This window comes from Hemiscyllium ocellatum, chromosome 22 (assembly GCF_020745735.1).
Source record: "Hemiscyllium ocellatum isolate sHemOce1 chromosome 22, sHemOce1.pat.X.cur, whole genome shotgun sequence".
Lineage (NCBI taxonomy): Eukaryota > Metazoa > Chordata > Chondrichthyes > Orectolobiformes > Hemiscylliidae > Hemiscyllium > Hemiscyllium ocellatum.
Genome location: NC_083422.1, coordinates 46,456,933 through 46,479,268, shown reverse-complemented (window position 1 = coordinate 46,479,268; position 22,336 = coordinate 46,456,933). Strand labels below are relative to the sequence as shown.

General features: G+C 42.2%; 1 protein-coding gene across 6 annotated transcripts in view; it reads right to left on the bottom strand.

Annotated features, from left to right (window-relative positions):
- pcgf6 (polycomb group ring finger 6) overlaps nt 1-21,173 on the bottom strand; it is an 88,928-nt gene extending 67,755 nt beyond the window's left edge. For 3 of the 6 annotated variants that reach the window (XR_009645867.1, XM_060842152.1, XM_060842157.1), the window contains exons 1-6: nt 20,990-21,173; nt 7,225-7,324; nt 6,352-6,448; nt 5,832-5,887; nt 4,830-4,889; nt 1,875-2,007 (exon numbers count right to left, since the gene is read on the bottom strand). Coding sequence is in view for 5 of the 6 variants with exons in the window: in XM_060842152.1 (XP_060698135.1) it covers nt 1,875-2,007; nt 4,830-4,889; nt 5,832-5,887; nt 6,352-6,448; nt 7,225-7,324; nt 20,990-21,166 (623 nt within the window). In the remaining variant the exon portion in view is untranslated. Of the gene's footprint in view, nt 1-1,874; nt 2,008-4,829; nt 4,890-5,831; nt 5,888-6,351; nt 6,449-7,224; nt 7,325-20,839; nt 20,959-20,989 lie in introns of those variants that run through there. The other 3 variants (XM_060842154.1, XM_060842155.1, XM_060842156.1) reach the window with 3 other exon arrangements.
- Between the last annotated feature and the right edge of the window lie 1,163 nt (nt 21,174-22,336).

Sequence of the window (22,336 nt, the reverse complement as noted above, 5' to 3'; positions counted from 1 at the left end):
TCAGGAACCATCACCCTCTTTACAGAATACAGTCAATGCCATTTTATGAATGATTTCAGGTGTCAGTAGTCTAAACTGCATGGCACATGGAGGATGACTGATGGAGGAAGGCAGGGGTAGAAGGTGCACAGGCCTAGAGTTCAGATCAAGGAAGGCAGCTGACCTGAGAAGAGAGACAGACTTACAGGGAAAGGGTGGACTGAATTTCGAATATAGAATGTATAATTAAAGAAATCAGTGATGCCCCTGCCCTGGAGGAAGGTTGTACAAGATGTTGGTGAGGCCTCTTCTGGAGTATTTATGCAGTTCTGGTTGCCCTACTATTGGAAGGATATTATTAAACTTGGGAGAGTTCGAAAGAGATTTGCCAGGATGTTGCCGGGAATGGAGGGTTTGAGTTAAAAAGATTGGCAGGAAAGGCTGGGACTTTCTTTTCAGCAGAGTAGGAGTTTGAGGTGTGACCTTATAGACATTTAAAAAATCATTATGGACATACATAATGCGACCAGCATTAGAGTGGGGAAGTTCAATATTATTTTTAAAGTGAGAGGAGCAAGTTTTAAAAAGGTCATGAGGGGCAACTTTTTTCACACATAGAGTAGTTTGTGCGTGGAATGAACTGCCAGAGGAAGTGGTGAATGCAGGTTCCGTTGCAACATTTAAAGCACATTTGGATAAATACATGAATAGGAAATGTTTGGAGAGAGTTGGGCCATATGCAGGCAAGTTTAATTTGGGAGTCGAGAGTGTGGTGCTGGAAAAGCACAGCAGGTCAGGCTTTTCCAGCGCCACACTCTCGACTCTGATCTCCAGCATCTGCTGTCCTCACTTTCTCCAAGTTTAATTTGGGAACATGGTCAGGATGGCCTACTTGGACTGAAGGGTCTGTTTCCAGGCTGCATGACTCTATGGTTGGCTGGGTGCCCTTTGGTTATGGTGTGAAGATTTTTGACCTCAGACGATATCAAAACCTGGGAGGACTTTTTGCCCACCCTTGCCATAAGATTCACCAGCTACACATGTGTGCGTGTGTAATGAACTGCGAACAGTCCATCACATGAGAGAAGCTGAATCACCCCTGAGTTCAAATGATGATCGGTTCCACATGCAAATGCTGAAACTAGACTCCATAATAAAAGATTCACAGCATGTATCAACAATGGTGACTAGGAGACTGTCTTCAACTGCCATAAAAAAACCATTTGGTTCACTTACGTCCTTTCGTGAAAGAAATCCCTTAACCCAGTCTGCCATTATGTGACTCCAGACCTAAACACTGTGGCTGACTCTTAAATACTCACCAAAATGGCCTAACAAGCACTCAGTTCAAGAACAGAGATGTTATGCTATCAATACCCACATCCCACAAAAGAAACTTCTAAAACTTTTCAAGTTTTCAGGATATTCCAAAGTACTTCACAGTCAATGAGATATTTTCAAAATGTAGTCATTGGTGGAAATGTGCCAGTTAATTTGTATGCAAAAATGTCCCAAAACAACATGTGATAATGTCAGGGACATTCATATTGTTGCTACTGAAAGAGAGCTCAATTTTGGCCAACATACTGCATAATCCTGTCCTTCAAATATATCTAGTATCACAGCTCGCTTATGTTCACCTGAGAGGTTAGACAAGACCAAAATTAGCACGTCAACTGAAACACAGTCACTCTAACAGCACAGTATGCCATCAGTACTGCATCCATCAACAGTGTTAATCCTCTGACAGTACAGCTGTCTCTTAGTATCCACATGTTAGCCACTGAACTGAATGACCTGAATTATATATTTGGTTTAAAATGTCACAAGGATTTTCACATGTGAGTCACTTGAAGCTCTGGTTACTGTCTGTAAGTCAAGTTAATGTTACTTACCCGATAAATTCGAGCACCAATGAGATCTCGATTTGAGGCGATGATGGACTGTCCAGGGGAACCATGGGTAATGCCAGCTTCTTATCCAACGATTGGATACGGCTCACTTTACCATTGCTGGGCACCTGGACAACTGTACAGCCACAGAATGACAGAAACCATCAATGGTTAAAGGTAGCGCATATGCAGAAACAACCTGCCTTAAGTATAGCCAAAGGAAGGATTTTCAAACACAATTTAATACTGAACTGCAAAAGGACATATTTAAGCAGATGACCAAAGGCTTCGTCAAAGAGGTATGTCTAAATAATCACTAGGTTTAGAGGAGGAAATCAAGAGGTTAGGGCCAAGGCAGCTGATGGCTGTCAATGACAGAACAATTAAAACTGTTCAAAAGACCAGAATTAGAGAAGCGCAGATATCCCAGAGAGTTGTGGAGCTGGAAGAAATTACAGAGATAGGGAGGAGTGAGAAAATGGAGAGATTTGAAAACCTGGATGGGAATGATAAAATTGAGGCACTGCTGGGCTGGGGCCAACATATGTCAGTGAGCAAAAATGTGATGAATGAACAGGATCTGGTGCAGAGATCAGCATGAGAACATAGGAAAAGTCAAGTCTCGCGGTAACAAAGGCAAGGATCACATGTTGACAGCAGATGAGACAAAAACGTTGAAATAGATGGTGTAAGGATGGAACTGAGACTCTTCAACATACATATTTGTTTTTCAATGATGTTGCAGTGGAGCACCATTAAGGTCGAGGCCAAGATAGATCTTTGGGGAACAATAATGTACCAATGCAGAAGCAAGAAAACAGGCTGATGCAAGAGAACTTCTGGTTAGGTTTGGTTAGATAAGAATGAAATTAGATAAAGGCATTCTCGATCCAGCAAGACACAGTCACACTGAAATTAACGGAATTAAATGGGGACATCAAGTGGATGCTTATCCTCCAATGAAATATTGTCAGTGTGATTAAAGAAACTTGTATTTGTTGGCAACCATGAGCAAAATGTCCTAAGTTATGGAGAAGACGTGACTCGGTCAATACTGGTCCCCTGTCCACACTCCCTACTCCAAATGTGGCCAAAGCATCAGTTACAGAATTTAGGAGAGGAACAAAAGCCATGTATTACTGGGTGAGATTTCATTACTTCATTTAAATTATACAGTATTCTTCCAAGCATCTGGCTGAAGGAGGAACATGTGAAATCAAATACAGACTTGGGAGAAGAAATATAAACTAGAATTTAAGGTTGTCTTTTTTTTAATTCAAGCATGGAAATCTTCCTCCCTGTTGCAGTAAACATTCAAATTCAGAGAGGTCAGGTTCACCCTTTCACCACACAATGGTTATTCTGGCATTTTCATAGCATCAACACCCATAAATCAATTGAGTTTGTCTGTTTACTAATTAGTGTCAACATGGTGACACAGCACAGAGCTGTACCCCACTGCCAAGCAAACACACACTGTTGTGTTCAAATTTATGCTGAACACCAAATCTTACCGATGATCACAAAAGCAATACATTATATTTCTGCATGGGGTTGATGTATGAACTGTTACTTAAGACATTGTTTGAAGCACAGGAGATTTACAAATATCAGTTACTAATGAAAATCAGATGCAACCACTAATTTCTGAATAGATTTCATCACTATCACCATTTAGAAAAGACAACAAATTGGAGTCCCAAAGGAGCTCAGTCTTTGAGGGCTCTAGAAACTCTATTACACAGCAGGGTGCAGGGGCTACACCCTTCATAGTACCAACCCCAGCCCAAACAGCTGAGAAATTTGAAAGTCAAAAATAAAGTGTTTATTGCCAATGCAAAAGTGGCCATCGAGGTCCATCTGCACATGTGCAGTTGCACCTGTTCTGGAGGAATGAAACCCTGTTCATAGCATTCCCTGTGATAACACAACTCTTAATTTTCAATCAGTCCAAGTGGCCTCTGAAAACTGCACATATTCCATCCTGTGATAATTCCATTGTGGGTTGTTATCCTTTGGAGAATTATTATTCACAAAAAGACAAATTAGTTAACATTTCAGGAATCAAGAGAAAGACTGTTCCTGCTCACAGCAACAGCTATTTTCTTTTATATTCATTCACAGGATGAGGGCGTCGCTGGCTAGGCAGCATTTATTGCCCATCCATAATTGCCCAGAGGACAGTTAACAGTCAACCACATTGTTATGATCTGGAGTCACATGCAGGTCAGACCAGGTTAGGATGGCAGTTTTCTTCCCTAAAGGACATCAGTGATCCAGATGGAATTTTCTGGCAATTGACAGGGGATTCCAGGTCATCATTAGTCTCTTAATTCTAGATTTCCTAATTTTTTATATTGAATTCAAATTCCACAATCGGCCAGGGCAGAATTCAAACATGGGTCCTCAGAACATTATCTGGGTCTCTAGATTAACAATCCAGCGATAATACCATGAGGCCAATGCCTCCTAATGTGGTTAATTAAGGCCTATGAAAATAACAAGAACAAATTTCAGTGCAAAGCAAAGTCAGATGAGAGTTCTCAGTTTGGATTATAGGTCAGGAGGCACAAACGCAGTTGTAGGAGATTTACTATATTGTCAGGTGCAACTCTCTTGCCTTGCATATTCATGGCCTGCAACGCTCATAAAACACAGACAGTGAAAGCTTCAGGTTTCTTTTTGATGTACTCAGTGCCTATGCAGATGAAAGACAGAGAAATAGGATTAGGTGAAAGTTACCCGGGCTCTGAAATAATGAATCACTTCAACATGAGATATGTATCCATCAGCAAACAGGTCGCACTCCATATTTAGTGGTTCAGTTCTGGAGTTGTCATTTCACTCAACAATGACCCTGATTCAGCAGATGCCACACACAGAACACAGTACAAAAGTTCCACTCCAGTAGCCATAGAATAAGAACTTAGCACCTGACTCATAATCTTGAGAACTCACCTGGCCTGGGAACCGCAAGTCCTCTTTCTCGGTAGAAATCATGAAGTCGCTTATTTTCACCTGAGTACAAAGAAGTTCACATTACTCAGCAACAAAATATAGGAATGAGAGAATTTAACTTTTAAATAACTAAACCCTTCCAGTGACTGGTAAGGTGAGCAACCCGATTCAAATTATAAGAGTGAAGATTATAGGTTAAAAGCTCTGACTAGAAAATAGAGGGTTAACTCACAATGTTTATCACACCAACAGGAACATATAACTAAATTTAGAAGAATGACAGATCATCATCCTACTGAAATATATAAGATTCTGAGGCAGCCTGACAGGGTGGATGCCAAGAGTATGTTTCCCCTCGTAATGGAATACACAGTTAAGGCGGCACAGTTTAAAAATAAGGGATCTCCCATTTAAGACTGATGTGAAGAGAAATTTTTCTCTCACAGAGTTGAAATTTGGAACTCTTTTTTTCCCCCCAGCAAACTGTGGAGTCACACTCACTGAATACATTCGACATTTTTTTTTTATCTGCAAGGGACTGCAAAGTTATTGGGGTTAGACAAGCAGGAATGAGAAATAAGATCACAATCAGATTTATTAAAAGGTGGTGTGGTTTAGAGGAGCCAGATGGCCTCCGTCTGCCCCTATTTCTTATATCATTATTGCCTTTTTTCTCCATTTCATCTAGATGGGCGTAGTGAGGATTAAAACCCAGTGATAATTACATCCAAGCCTGATGTGACATTGTGTGGGAGCAATGTAGAGTTTTCCTGTTTCTTTGTTCTGGTCAGGCACCTGTGAACCTCACTAGATATTAGCAAGCATCTTTACTGTTGAGTCAGGATATTTCCGTTTTGAATATGCAGCAAACTTGCTGAACTGGGAAACTGTTGCATCCCTATGAACTCAGTAAAGTGGCTGGTAACATTCAATCTGCTGACTTTCAGGGAATAACATGCTAATGTGCTTGAAAACTTATTTAGTGTGATTACCATCACTTACTGCTTTCTAAGTTGGGCACGAGCTTATAAACGATATCTTGTAGTTTTCTGTCCAGTCTGAAGAAATTAAAGAAAATAAAAAGAATCACACATTAATCAAAAAGGATTAAGTGGATAAAACTGTAACAGTTTGTTTAATGCTAGAATGTGTGAGTTCACTCTAAATTTCAAAGTTAAATTGCATTACTTTCTTATTGGCGAGAATCTAGGAGCTATGAGAATCTTTAAAGGCTTTGAATGATCAAGTGCTGAATTGCTAAAAGCTGGTACATAGTTATAAAAATTTATTTGAAAACAAAATAAAATGTTGGCCTTTATTTAAAGCAGCTGGAATAGAAAGGAGAGGAATGAATGCTTTACATATCAACAGCCTCAATCACAGCATAACGAAAATCAGACTGGTCATTATATAGGTAAAATCACTCAATCAATACTGAGGCTGAAAGGGTTACATGATTAGTTTGGATTACATTGGTTAAGTTTACATTCCTTTTCCTGCTCCCTGCCTCTCCCCTGCTCACCTTATGTTATACAACGGTTGTGTCTGATGGACAACAATGTTGCATTTCGGACAGCGGTTGCTGTGCTCAAAATGTTTCACAATACAGCTCTTACAGACTGCAGAAACAGAAGGAAGAAATTTCACAATGAAACAGGATGCACTGAAAAGATTCTGATAGTCAAACAATCAAGTCAGTGACAGATACTGTCAGAAACATTGAGCACTTCCATTGCAGTTTCTAAATTGTGAAAACTGTTCTTGTCAGTAACCCTGAATTCTACAGGCGAGATAACAGAAACTATTACCATAGAAGGGGAATCATTACAGAGATGAATCATTCCGAAGAAATTTGGATCTCCCTCCTCCAAAAGGTGTGGATTCTGAGGATCAGTTGGACCATTTAAATGGAGACCAATTGTTTCTGAAGAAAGTTGGCTGAACCTGAAACATTAACTTTGCTTTCTCTCCAGTTTTCCCAGCAATTTCTGCTTTTGTTTATGATTTCCAGCATCTGAAGATCTTTGTTTTTTTTGTTGTTTGCTTGTTTGAGATAGATTGTTGTTGGGTAAAGGTCAAGGTATGTGGAGTAACAGTGAGGAAATGAATTGAGGTACAGATCAATTATGATTGAACTGAATAACAGAATAGGCTTGTGAGACTAAAAGGCCTCTTCCTGTTCCTATCTGTGATCTTGCAGTGTTTTGGTAATTCATTGCTGCACTACCTATAGTAACTGCACAATATAATCACTCTAGGAAAGTGTTTTAATATGTATTTGAACAATGATACTATCCAACAAAGCAGTTTTATGTTGCACATTATTGGAAGCACAAAAACAGGTAAACCAATCAGTGATTGTTAAGTGACATTTGTCTCATGCAATTATACTTACATGTGTGCAGACATTCTGTGATGGTGGTTGCATCAATAAAGTAGCCTCCACAGACAGGACACAAAATATATGGATTCACATCAGCTAGACAAATACTCTGCTGGAAAGAGATCAGGTCCTTTCAGTACGTTTCACTGGTAAAGGGATCTGTCATTATAATTCATCTGCCCAGAACATCTGTTACTTGACATAGGAAATAGGAACAGCAGTAGTCTATTCAGCCTGTCATGCCCACTCCACCATTCAAGAAGTTTATGATTGATCTTCTACCCCCAGCGCTGTCTTTAAAATCTAGAAATGCATCACTTTAATTCTTACCAAGCTCACCAGTTTAATCAGAAGAAAAGTAAACAGAAAACGAGAGGTGACACAGTAAGGCTACATGAGGTAGTCATTTATTGTAGTGTAAGCTGCTTTACATAAACTTGTTAATTTTTAAAATGTATATAAATGTCCATACCCATGGAGTCCTTGAGAGGCTGAAAATCTATCTACCTTTGCCTTGTGTCATGCTGAATCTTGTTAGAGTTCTCCTCAGGACCCAGCTTGTGTCCAGTTCTGGGCGTGACACTTCAGGAAGGATGATTCCAGGTGGTTTAGTTAAAAGGTTAAGTTAGAAAGGTTGGAGATAATCTCCTTGGAAGAAGATGAAGGAAATTTTGATAGATGCATATGGATACGATAGGCACAAAATAAATACTAAAATCTCTTCTCATAGCTGATCATAGAATGACTAGTGACTACAGATTTATGATTTTGGGCAAGAGATGCAGAAGAAATGTGAGAAGGAACTTTTTATGCATCTTTGGTCCTTTCCTTATAAATTCTGTGTCTAAGGTCTTTCTCACTAGCATCTGATGAAGCAGCAGTGCCCCAAAAGCTAGTGTATTCAAATAAACCCGTTGGACTATAACCTGGCATCGTGTGAATTTTGGCAAAGTATGAGGTTATACATTTTGGTAGGAAGAAAATGGGCATAGATTATTTTCTCAATGGGGAAAGGTATTGGAAATCTGAAGCACAAAGGGACTTAGGAGACCTGGTTGAGGATTCTCTTAAAGTTAATGCACCAGTTCAGTAGGTGGTTAGGAAGGCAAATGCAATGTTGGCATTCATTTCAAGAGCTGAAAATGTGTTGCTGGAAAAGCGCAGCAGGTCAGGCAGCATCCAAGGAGCAGGAGAATCGACGTTTCAGGCATAAGCCCTTCTTCAGGAATGGCTTATGCCCGAAACGTCGAATTTCCTGTTCCTTGGATGCTGCCTGACCTGCTGCGCTTTTCCAGCAACACATTTTCAGCTCTGATCTCCAGCATCTGTAGACCTCACTTTCTCCTCATTCATTTCAAGAGGGCTGGAAAACAACAGCACAGATGTACTGCTGAGGCTGTATAATGCTCTGGTCAGTCTGCATTTGGAATATTGTGAGCAGTTTTAGTTCCTGGATCTAAGGAAAGATGTGCTGGTATTGGACGGTGTCCAGAGGAGGTTTACAAGAACGACACTAGGAATGAAAGTCTTGTCCCATGAGGAGAGGTTGAGGACTCTGGGTCTGCAAACAATAGAATTTAGAAGGATGAAGGGGAATATAATTGAAACTTACAGGATACTGAGAGGACTTGACATAGTGGATGTGAGGAAGATGTTTCCACTAGGATGACAGATTAGTACCTGGGGGCACAGCAGCCTCAGAGTGAAAGGGCAACCCTTTAGAACTGAGATGAGGAGGAATTTCTTCAGTCAGAGGACGGTGACATTGTGGAACTCATTGCTGCAAAAGGTTGTGGAGGCTAAGTCTTTGAGCATAGTTAAGATGGAGATAGATAGGTTCTTGAGGTGCTCAAGGGTTGTAAGGAGAAGACAGGAAAATAGAGTTCAGAAACATATTAGTTATGATCAAATGGCAGAGCAGACTTGCTCAGCCAAATGGCCTAATTCTGCTCCTATTACATACAGTGTAATCTAATCTATTATATATTTACATCTTCCACATTATATTTCATGGCCATGTTCTTAACCATTTTCTGAGCTTGCTTAAATCCCCTCAAAGCTTCTTTGTATCCTCCTTAAAACTCACATTCCCACTTGGTTTTGTGCCAACAGGAAATTTGAAAATATTATTTTTGGTCTCCACGTTTAAAATGCAAATCAGATACCTCAGTATTCCACTGTTAGGCAGTTTATTACATTAAGAGTGCTATATGACTGCACCTATTCTCAGCACTAGAAGCCTTGAGAACACTGAAATTGCAACATGAACTGAGACATCTACCCCTTATTTAGGCAGACCACCTGAATTTTTCTAGTAAACCTGCTCTCACTTCCAGCTGTTCAAGTTGCTAGGAAATCTTGCTGATGTTATCACAGATGCGTAGCTGCATCAGATTCTCCAAAATATGTCATTTAGTAATACAGAGGAACCACGATTATCTGAGTCTCAATTATCTGAAGGGGATCTCAAGGTCCCAATAGAAACATTACATCAAAGAGCTGTTTCAATCCTGATCATGTCTTTTATTTACAGGTACAATGATTAAAAATGAATTCGGCTCACTGAAATGCTGCCAAGAACACTCTTGGACAGTCCAGGCACTGTCTCTAAATGACTGATCTCCACGCTCCCCTCTCTGTCCACACTCTTTCCCTACAGTCCTTTTGTGTGTGTGTGTGTGTATGTGTGTGTGTGTGTGTGTGTGTGTGTGCGCGCACGCGCGCTTGTTTATTGTTGGTGTACAGTCCGGCTGCCCTGGGAGGGTTCTCGCACACATTGAGCTTTTGTCTAGTCTGAACAGGGAGCAGACTTCACATAAATCTCCAATAATCAATTATCTGAATGAAATAGTGCCTGCCCATCTTATTCGGATAATTGAGGTTTCTCTGTACTTAGATGAAGCATCCAATTATATAAAGATTTATTTCAAGAATGTTCACTTTTCTTTATCTTCCTGCCATTATTAAACATGCAGTGCAGTCACTTTGGAATTCTAAATGTGAATGGCAGAAAACTACATTGATGCAATTATTATGACATAGCAATAAAATCTTCTGCTAATTAAACCAAACACCTAGAAAAGCTTACCTCTCCTTGTAATCTGTTAAAATATGAGCAACAGAGAACTCCCACACTTCACTATTTAAAGAAAATAATATCAATTTATTCTTTAACTCTAAAAGTGAACATTAAACAACACCTCCCTCAGTACAGCTGTAATGCTATCCCTTATCAAAAACGCCACTCCCCCTCCTCTCTTGCCTCCATATCTATCCTTTCTATAGCATTTGTATCCTGAAACATTAAGCTGCCAGTCCTGCCCATCCCTGATCCATGTTTCTGTAATTGCTATGATATCCTAGTCCCATGTTCCGAACCATGCCCTGAGTTCATCTGCCTTCCCTGTTAGTTCCCTTGCAGAAATAAATGCAGTTTAACTTATTAGTCCTACCTTGTCCCTGCCTGCCCTGACTGTTTAACTCACTTTGGTTCTCAAATGTACCAGTCTCAGATTGATCTTTTTCCTTACTATCTCCCTGGGTCCTACCAACTACCAACCACCCCCCTCCCTCCCCCGCCCCCCCACCTTACTAGTTTAAATCCTCCCCAGCAGCTCTAGCAAATCTCGCTGCTAGTGTATTAGTCCCCTTCCAATTTAGGTGCAATCTGTCCTTCTTGTACAGGTCACTTCTTCCCCAGAAGAGAGATTCCAATGATCCAAAAATGTGAATCCTTCTCCCATACACCAGCTCCTCAGCCATGCATTCATCTGCTCTATCCTCCTATTCCTGCCCTGACTAGCTCGTAGCACTGTGAGTAATCCAGATATTACTACTCTCGAGGACCTCCTTTTTAAATTCCTGCCTAACTCTCTGTAATCTCCTTTCAGAATCTCAACCTTTTGCCTTCCTATGTCATTGGTTCCAATGTGGACAATGACCTCTTGCTGGCCCCTCTCTCCCGTGAGAACATTCTGTACCCTCTCTGAGACATCCTTGATCCTGGCACCAGGGAAGCAACACACCATTCTGTTTTTTTGCTGCTAGCCACAGAAACGTCTGTCTGTACCTCGAAGTAGAGAATACCCTAACACAATTGATCTCTTGGAACGTGACATACCCCTCATTGCATTAGAGCCAGTCTCAATACCAGAAACTTGGCTGTCTGTGCTATGCTCACCTGTGAATCAATCATTTTCCAAAACAGCATACTTGTTTGAAATGGGGTAGCCACAGAAGACTCCTGCAACAGCTGCCTACCTCTCTTATCTTTCTTGGAGTTTACCCATCCATGTGACTGTATCTGAGACTTTCCCCCTTCCTATAACTGCCATCCATCACATACCGTTGCTGTTGCAAATTCCTCATTGCCTCTGACTCTCCAACCGATCCATTCGATCTGATAGGATTCACAACCAATAGCATTTATTGCAGATATACTCAGCAGTAACCCGTAAACTCTCCTTAAACTCCCACATCTGACAAGAAGCGCATATCACTGTACTAAAGGCCATTTTTGCTCCTTCACAATCTACAGACCCAGAAAATAACACCGTCTTATTCCTCCACAAAACACTGCCCCAGGTTAAATTAATAATTATGGCTTATATTTTAAGTTTAATCTAGAAACATATTTCAAAAAACATATAATCAAGAAAGAACCCATTCTACTCACTACTGCAGACTTTCTGTAGGCCACACTTAAAACAATTCACTTATCTGTTCCTGTCCTATAACTTCGTCCAAACAGTTCCTCCAAAATCAGTTGTGAATTTCACTGTTTGTTAATTTTCCTATGTCACATGGACACACTCCCATGTCCAGCGACACATGAATTCAAACAGCAAAGGCAGTAACTGTGCAGGTTCCAGTGGTGTCTGTTTCTTTCTCTTTCCCCTGCACTGCCTCACCATGTGCTTCCTTTGTCTGTTCTCCTTCCTTTTAAAATTGCTGTTGTTTTGACTTTTTTTTTCCAAAGTTCCAAAACAATGCAACAGCATATAAAACAGTAATTGCTGCTCCTGGAATTCGAGGAAATCACCCCCAACACCTCAAAAAAGAAGCAGCTCTCATGACCAGAATTTTTTCCATTGAACAAAGAGAACTTGGAATGCAGATTCATGGCTCCTTGAAAGTGGAGTCGCAGGTAGATAGGATAGTGAAGAACAGCGTTTGGTATGTTTTCCTTTATTGGTCAGAGTATTGAGTACAGGAGTTGGGAGGTCATGTTGCAGCTGTACAGGACATTGGTTAGGCCACTGTTGGAATATTGCATGAAATTCTGGTCTCCTTCCTATCGGAAAGATGTTGTGATACTTGAGAGGGCTCAGAAAGGATTTACAAGGATGTTGCCAGGGTTGGATGATTCGAGCTATAGGGACAGGCTCGGACTGTTTTCCCTGGAGTGTTGGAGGCCGAGGGGTGACCTTATAGAGGTTTACAAAAGTATGAAGAGCATGGATAGGATAAATAGACAAAGTCTTTTCTCTGGGTTGAGGGAGTCCAGAACTAGAGGGCATAGGTTTAGGGTGAGAGGGGAAAAATATAAAAGAGACCTAAGGGCCAACTTTTTCACACAGTGGTTGGAACATGTATGGAATGAGCTGCCAGAGGAAGTGGTGGAGGCTGGTACAATTGCAACATTTAAAGGCATATGGATAGTTAAATGAATAGGAAGGGTTTGGAGGGATATGGGCCGGGTGCTGGCCGGTGAGACTAGATTGGGTTGGGATATCTGGTTGGCATGGATGGGTTGGACCAAAGGATCTGTTTCCATGCTGTACATCTCTATGACTATGACTCTAACTATTCACAACTCTAAGCTCCCCTTTCTCATAACAGCTAGTTATCTGCCTCCAAAAAAAACCGATACACTGTTGCAATAAAAACCCATATTAAAATTACATCAACTTAATTGCACAACCACACAGCGGCTGTTGTCGTCGTCAGTGTCCATCTTCTTTCGGCTGAAGATCTCCCTGGGTTGTCTTCTTTATTTTGACCGTGAATATGATACATATGAAAAAGGTACTTTTGTTAGAGAGTGTTTTGCTGGCAGTTACTCTGTTGATGGCAGCTGGTCTCTGTCTAACCTTCAAAATGCCTGCTTCTTTATACCCCAAACATCGGATCATCTCATGGGTTCAAGATTGGCAAAAACAATACATTCAAACTCAATTGGGTTTTAATATCCTGGGGTATAATTTAAACTGATTAGCTAAATTTGAATTGTTGTCAAAACAACAACCAAAACTCAGGTATCCATTTCAAAGCCAAATGTTATGTTTAAAATTTTCCAGTATACTCTGAGACTGCTAGCTAGTTATATGAATGGTGCTCGTAAGCTCTCTATACAAAACAGCATTCACTCTCTCTACAGTACATGCCTTTCTTCAACTTCATAACACAATAGCGTCATAAAGATGTACAGCATGGAAACAGACCCTTTGATTCAACATGTCCATGCTGACCAGATATCCCAACCCAATCTAGTCCCACCTGTCAGCACTTAGCCCATATTCCTCCAAACCCTTCCTATTCAGATACCCATCCAAATTCCTCTTAAATGTTGCAATTGAACCAGCCTCCACCACGTCCTCTGGCAGCTCATTCCATACACGCACACCCTCTGTGTGAAAAAGTTGGCCCTTAGGTCTCTTTTATATCTTTCCCCTCTCACCCTAAACGTCTAGTTCTGGACTCCCCCAACCCAGGGAAAAAGACTTTTCTTATTTACCCTATCCATCTCCCTCATAATTTTCTAAACCTCTATAAGGTCACCCCTCAGCCCCCAACGCTCCAGGGAAAACAGCCCCAGCCTGTTCAGCCTCTCCCTCTAGCTCTAATCCTCCAACCCTGACAACATCCTTGGAAATCTTTTCTGAACCCTTTCAAGTTTCACAACACCTTTCCGATAGGAAGGAGACCAGAAGTGTACGCAATATTCCAACAGTAGCCTAACCAATGTCCTGTACAGCTGTAACATAACCTCCCAACTCCTGTACTCAATACGCTTATCAATAAAGGAAAGCATATCAAACGCCTTCTTCACTATACTATCTACCTGCGACTCCACTTTCAAGGAGCTATGAACCTGCACTCCAAGGTCTCTTTGTTCAGCAACACTCCCTCGGACCTTACCATTAAGTGTATAAGTCCTGCTAAGAGTTGCTTTCCCAAAATGCAGCACCTCGCATTTATCTGAATTAAACTCCATCTGCCCAATGGCCCATCTGGTCAAGATCCTGTTGTAATCTGAGGTATCCCTCTTCGCTGTCCACTACACCTCCAATTTTGGTGTCATCTGCAAACTTATTAACTGTGCCTCTTATGCTCGCATCCAAATCATTTGTGTAAATGACAAAAAGTAGAGGACCCAGCACTTCACTGGTCACAGGCCTCCAGACTGAAAAACAACCCTCCACACCACCCTTTGTCTTCTACCTTTGAGCCAGTTCTGTATCCAAATGGCTCGTTCTCCCTGTATTCCATGAGATCTAACCTTGCTAATCAGTCTCCCATGGGGAACCTTGTCGAACGCTTTACTGAAGTCCATATTGATCACATCTACTGCTCTACCCTCATCAATCTTCTTTGTTATTTCTTCAAAACACTCAATCAAGTTTGTGAGACATGATTTCCCACGCACAAAGCCATGTTGACTATCCTAATCAGTCCTTGCCTTTCCAAATACACATACATCCTGTCCCTCAGGATTCCCTCCAACAACTTGCCCACCACCGAGGTCAGGCTCACTGGTCTATAGTTCCCTGGCTTGTCCTTACCACCCTTCTTATACAATGGCAATATGTTTGCCAACCTCCAGTCTTCCGGCACCTCACCTGTGACTATCGATGATACAAATATCTCAGCAAGAGGCCCAGCAATCAGTTCTCTAGCTTCCCACAGAGTTCTCGGGTACACGTGATTAGGTCCTGGGGATTTATCCACCTTTACCCATTTCAAGACATCCAGCACTTCCTCCTCTGTAATCTGGACATTTTGCAAGTTGTCACCATCTATCTCCCTATATCTTCCATATCCTTTTCCGCAGTAAATACTGTTGCAAAATACTCATTTAGTATCTCCCCCATTTTCTGCGGCTCCACACAAAGGCCTCCTTGCTGATCTTTGAGAGGCCGTATTCTCTCCCTAGTTACCCTTTTGTCCTTAATGTATTTGTAAAAACCCTATGGATTCTCCTTAATTGTATTTGCCAAAGCTATCTCATGTCCCCTTTTGCCTTCCTGATTTCCCTCTTAAGTATACTCCTACTTCCTTTATACTCTTATAAGGATTCATTCGATCCATCCTGTCTATACCTTATATATGTTTCTTTCTTTTTCTTAACCAAACCCTCAATTTCTTTAGTCATCCAGCATTCCTATACCTACAGCCTTTCCTTTCACCCTGACAGGAATATACTTTCTCTGGATTCTTGTTATCTCATTTCTGAAGGCTTCCCATTTTCCAGCCATCCCTTTACTTGTGAACATCTGCCCCCAATCAGCTTTCGAAAGCTCTTGTTTAATAGCATCAAAATTGGTCTTTCTCCAATTTAGAACTTCATCTTTTAGATCTGGTCTATCCTTTTCCATCACGATTTTAAAACGAATAGAATTATGGTTGCTGGCCCCAAAGTGATCCCCCACTGACACCTGCCCTGCCTTATTTCCCAAGAGTAGATCAAGTTTTGCACCTTCTCTAGTAGGGACATCCACATACTGAATCAGAAAATTGTCTTGTACGCACTTAACAAATTCCTCTTCATCTAAACTTTTAACACTATAATCTGAGTGAAAACCACATCATCAGTTCCAAGGAGCGTAACCTCTGTAAATGTACTTCTTTCTAAGACTCATGGTACTTTCCTGGCGATAGTGACTCTTCATTACTCTCCAGAGCACTAAATTTTAGAAATAGCTATGATTATATTTAGAGTGTGACTATCACCTATTAAAGTCTTGTGTCCAAAAAGCAAGTCACATTGATAACTTCTATTATTATTGTTAATAGGAATTCATATATAAACTGTTATGGTGTGATCAGCAAAGGCACAACAGCAGCATCTCACCATGAGTGAGAAAGTCAATCCAAGCAGATTGGAAACATGTGGTCATTGATGCTGAGGAACTGTTTTAGGAGGGAGGATGTAATCAGTATATTAAAATGTTGTGGTTGTGGGTACGTTTGCTGAGCCAGGAAGTTGATTTGCAGACATTTCGTCTCCTGGCTGGGTGACATCTTCAGTGCTTTGGAGCCACCTGTGAAGTGCTGCTGTACTGTGTCATCTGGAATTTATTTGGTTCCAATCCTGCTGTTTCTGGTTGCCATTTTCTGGTAGTTCGTGGTAGTGACCGGTATATTGGGCCTAGATCTCTGTGTTTGTTGATGGAGTCTATGGATGAGTGCCATGCTTCTAGAAATTCCATGGCTGCCCTCTGTTTGGCTTGTCCTATGATTGTTGTGTTGTTCCAGTCGAATTTACGGTCCTCACCATCTGTGTGTATGGCTACTAGGGACAGCTGGTCATTGCATTTAGTGGCTACTTGGTGTTCGTGGATGTGGATTGCTAATTCTCTGCCTGTTCATCCTATATAATGTTGCATGCAGTCTTTGCATGGAATCTTGTAAATTACCTTAGCCTTGCACATGATGGGTATAGGGTCTTTTGTTCTAGTGAGTTGTTGTCTGAGCATGGTTGTCGGTTTATGGGCTGCCATGAATCCCAATGGTCGGAGAAATCAGGGTGTAATTTCCGAGACATTTTTTATGCAAGGTAGTGTGGCTACTGAATTGATTGTGGCATGTCCATGTTGCATTGCTTGCCTGTTCGGCATCTGCGGATGAAGTTGCGGGGATATCCTTTCTTGGTGAATACTCATCTTCTTCCCTTTGTAGGTGGGGAGTGCTGCAGTGTGTTGTAGTATCTTTGAACAGGGTCCTAATACAGTTTCTCTTGGGTGTGTTGAGCGGTTGCTGTTGTGATTCAGGACTTGGTCAGTATGTGTGGCTTTCCTGTACACTTTTGTGGTGCATTCACCATTCTGTGTTCTTTCTACCATCACATCTAGGAATGGAAATTGATTGTTGCTTTCCTCCTGTCTCGTAAACCTAATCCCCGTGAGCATGGTGTTGATAATCCAGTGTGTGTTCATGATTTCTGTTCTCTTAATGATAACAAAAGTGTCATCCATGTATCAGATCCTGAGTTTGGGTTGGATTTGTGAAAGGGCTGTTTGTTTCAGTCTTTGCATCACTGCTTCTGCTATGAGCCCACAGATGGGTAAGCCCATCTGTTCCATTGATCTGTTCATATATTTAGCATTACAGTAACAGGCAAAAGATTTTCAACAAAAACTAAAACATCTCATCAGCGGATCCAAACACTCCATTCAATCATCATGGGAATTCCTAGACAATATCAAGAACATAAACACAGACAAGGACGAAGGAATAGTCTCATTTGATGTAACGGCATGTTCACTTCAATTGATAGAACTTCAGACAGCAAGACACCTCCTGGACAAACAAAACAGACAACATGAGGGGGAACCTGTGAACAAGGACTGCATACTCAAACTACTAGACCTGCGCTTGTCAACACACTCACATTCAACAATCAAATATATGAACAGATCAATGGGACACCTATGGGCTCACCCATTTCTGGGTTCATAGCAGAAGCAGTGATGCCAAAGACTGGAACAAACAGCCCTCCCACAAATCCAACACAAAGTCTAGACAACACTTTAATTATCATTAAGAGAAAAGAAATCGTGAACACACACACCAGATTATCAGCATCATGCTCACGGGTATCAGGTTTACAAGAGAGGAAGAAATCAACAATCAATTTCTATTCCTGGATGTGATGGTAGAAAGAACACTGAATGGTGAATGCACCACAAAAGTATACAGGACTGACCAGGTCCTGAACTACAACAGCAACCGCCCAAACACACAAGAGAAGCTGGATTAGTACCCTGTTTAAAGAGGCTACAAAACACTGCAGCACTCCTGATCTATGAACGTAAGAAGAAGAACACCTCTACAGAGTATTCATTACGAATGGATATCCCTGCAACTTCATCCATAGATGCCTAACTGAAAAACAATGCGATGAAGACATGCCATGACCTAACTCACTAGTCATGCTACCTTACATCTCGGAACTGACAGTCAGACTTCTCCGACCACTTGGGTTCATGAGAGCCCATAAACTGACAGCTACACTCAGACAATAAGTGTAATTTACAAGATTCCATGCAAAGCATGCAACACTACATAGTTCAAACATGCAATCCGCAACCATGAACACCAACTAGTCACTAAACACTATGACCAACTGTCCAAGTAGCCACACACAGGTGGTAAGGACCACACATTCAACTGGGACAACACAGCAGGTCAGGTAGCATCCAAGGAGCAGGAAAATCAACGTGGTGGGCGGCACGGTGGCACAGTGGTTAGCACTGCTGCCTCACAGCGCCTGAGACCCGGGTTCAATTCCCGACTCAGGCGACTGACTGTGTGGAGTTTGCACGTTCTCTCCGTGTCTGCGTGGGTTTCCTCCGGGTGCTCCGGTTTCCTCCCACAGTCCAAAGATGTGCGGGTCAGGTGAATTGGCCATGCTAAATTGCCCATAGTGTTAGGTTAGGGGAAATGTAGGGGTATGGGTGGGTTGCGCTTCGGCAGGTCGGTGTGGACTTGTTGGGCCGAAGGGCCTGTTTCCACACTGTAAGTAATCTAATCTAAAACACAATGATCATAGGACAAGCCAAACTGTGGTCAGCCAGAGAGTTTCTAGAAGCATGGCACTCACCCACAGACTCCATCAACAAACACATAGGTCTTGACCCAATATACCGGGCACTACAACAAACAACTGGGACGGGCAACCGGAAGCAGCAGAAACGGAACCAAGTAAATTCTAGAAGACACAGTACAGGAGTGTTTCACAGGATGTTCCAAAGTGCTGAAGATGTCACCTAGACAAGTGATGAAAATGTCTGCAAATCAACATCCCAGCTTGGCTAACATACCCACACTACAACAACCGGCACCCAAGCTATAAATCTTTATGCAAACCTTGAATATATTAAAATCACATAATTTCCATTCTAAACAGAGTCATAGGACTTGAAACCAGAAATATAAAAACAAAAAAGACTTTTTTTTGGCAAATTGAATTTAATCCTAAAAAGTATCAGGTGATTCATTTTGACTGGACTAGTAATATTGAATGGCAGAACGCTAGGAAGGCAAAAGTGGGTACCTCAGATGCTGGAGATTAGAGTTAAGATTGGAGTGGTGCTGGAAAAGCACAGCAGGTCAGGTAGCATCCAAGGAGCAGGAAAATCAACGTTTTGCCCTTCATCAGGAATGGGGCTGGGGACCTTCGGGGTGGAGAGATAAATGGGAGGAGGTGAGCCTGGGGGATGGTAGCTGAGAGTGCAATAGGTGGATGGAGGTGGAGTAAAGGTGATAGATCAGAGAGGAGGGTGGAACAGATAGGTAGGAAGGAAGATAGACAGGTCATGAGAACTGTGCTGCTGAAGAGCTTCAGGGCAGAGGAGATGACCTGGGGGTTACAGTGAGAGAGACATTCACTGAGATCCTTGTAGAAAGAGGAGAACTTCTCCAAGGTAGGCATCCTTGGAAGAGGATGCACAGTAAGGTTAAAATCAATTCGGCAAAAGTGGGTCCTGGAGATTAGAATCAAGATTAAAGTAGTGCTGGAAAAGCACAGCAGGTCAGACAGCATCCAAGGAGCAGGAAAACTGATGTTTCGGGCAAAAGCCCTTCATCAGGAATGAGGCTGGGAGCCTTTCTTCCCCCCATCCGCTCCACCCATTTATCTCTCCACCCTCAAGGCTCCCAGACTCATTCCTGATGAAGGGCTTTTGCCCGATATATCGATTTTCCTGCTTTTCGGATGCTGCCTGACCTGCTGTGCTTTTCCAGCACCACTCTAATCAGAACTACAGAGGATCAGGCAGACCTTGTGTCCATTATCCTTGCAGTCAAAATGACATGTAGACAAGATGATTTAAAAGGCATCTGGGTACTTGCTTTTATTAGTTAGGACACTAAATACAAGAAATAGGAGGTTATTATGGAACTGTGTAAAACCTTAGGGTCACTGTCTGCAGTTATGGATAATACAATATAAGAAGGATGTGTTTGCATTAGACAAAGCACAGAGGAGAATCACCAGGACTGCTGCCTGGGCTGAGTGAGCTGTGATGAGAGTTGACAGGCTGATCTCCAGGATCTACAGTCCTCACTTTCTCCTTGGAGTTATTTCCCATAAAGCAGAGAAAGCTGACAGAGATTTAATTTAAGTATAGAGTTCTCTAGGGTGCAGACGGGGTAGATAAAGAGAAACTTCGCTCCTTAGTTGAGGTAGTATAAGTCAGAAGTCACATGACACCTGGTTGTAGTCGCATTTGAAATCACAAGCTTTCAAAGGCCAATGCAAAGACTGCTCTCCCTATGCCCCACCCCCTTCACCATGGCCCCACCCACCTGCTGCTTGCGGGGACTCGTGTAGGGATGCGTGAGCGGCCTGCGCGTGCGCACTGCCCTAACTCCTCCTGCGTCCCGCCAGCCCCTGCGCTCTTACCAAAACAGAGCCATAGTGGGAAAGTGCGGGAAACGCTAGACGCTGAGCGGAGCTCAATCGCCTGTTGATTCTGTCCACGGGCAGCTCCTTCGGTTCCCGGGACATAGCCGACCACGCTCCCTCTCACATCCGCTTTTGAGCTCACTTTACCTCATCTTGTGCCACTTCTCCCTCAGATGGTTCATCCTCCTCCTGCCAGGACTCGAGCTCACTGTTTCCGGCTGAGCTACTTGGACTGTCAAATCGAGAGAATCCCCGGAAATCCCTCTCCTCCTCATCAGATCTCGACATCGCTCCGCGCGCTACCTTCTCCGCATAGGCAACCATGGGCAGGATCTCCGCAAGTGCGCTTGCGCAAATCACTTGCCTGCTTGGAGTTGTAGTCCTATCGCGCCGGACAGACTACAGCTCCCAGCAAACCCTACGACGTAGAATAGTACTGTCCGTGTGTGTGTTGCTGACCAGAGACTACAATTCCCGGCATCCCTGAGGACGACAGCACCACCTGCTGGCACGTTTGTACATGAGTATAGTCATTACGTTCAGATGTGCATCCTGCTGCTACCTTACACATTGCTCCCCAAAATAACCCCAAACATTTATGTTCTGCAGAGAGACAAGATAGCTTGGGTTAATTTTCCTTAAAGAAGAGATGACTGAAGGGGAAATATAACATGTACAAAGTGATTTCATTTGGACGAAGTTAAAAATCACACACCAGGTCATAGTCCAACAGGTTTAATTGGATGCACAGTCGCTCCTTCATCAGGTGATTGTGGAGTATACAATTGTAAGTACAGAATTTATAGTAAAAGTTTACAGGGTGATGTACCTGAAATTATACATTGAAAAATACCTTGATTGTCTGTTGAGTCTTTCATCTGTTTGATAGTTCTTTCATGTGTAAATCACAAAACTTTTTTTTAAGTTGCATTTTCAGGTTAACTGTAACAATTGGTGTTAGCTAGACAATATGTTCGAGGTGTTATCCCCCTGTGTTCTCTGTCTGTGCCATGGATGTTTAGATGGATTCTAATCTAAAAAGTGAGATAACGGAGTTTTACATGAATTTATGCAGTTTTTGAGGAAAGTACAAATGCTGCAAGTACAAATTCACCCCAAAAACGTATATGTATATGTATGCATGTGGGTCTTTGTGTCTGTGTGTGAGTGTCTGTCTGGAATGTGAGAGAGTGTGTATGTGAGTGTAGAGTGTCTTAAGTCTTTGAGTGGCTGCATGTGAGAGTGTGGGAGTGTCTCTGTCTGGGGTGAGGGTGTTGTGAGTGTCTGAGAGAGAGAGTGTAAACGTGTGCGTGAGTGTAGAGTGGTCTAAGTCTCTTGAAAGGTTGCATGTGTGAGTGTGTGTAAGGGTGTGTGTGAGTGCGTGTCTATGTATATATATGTGTGTGTAGTGCAATGGTACGATGCTCAATTCACTGACCGCCAGTTCCGACGTGCCAGAGGAAGAAACCGTAATGACCTCCTCAGGCGACAGAC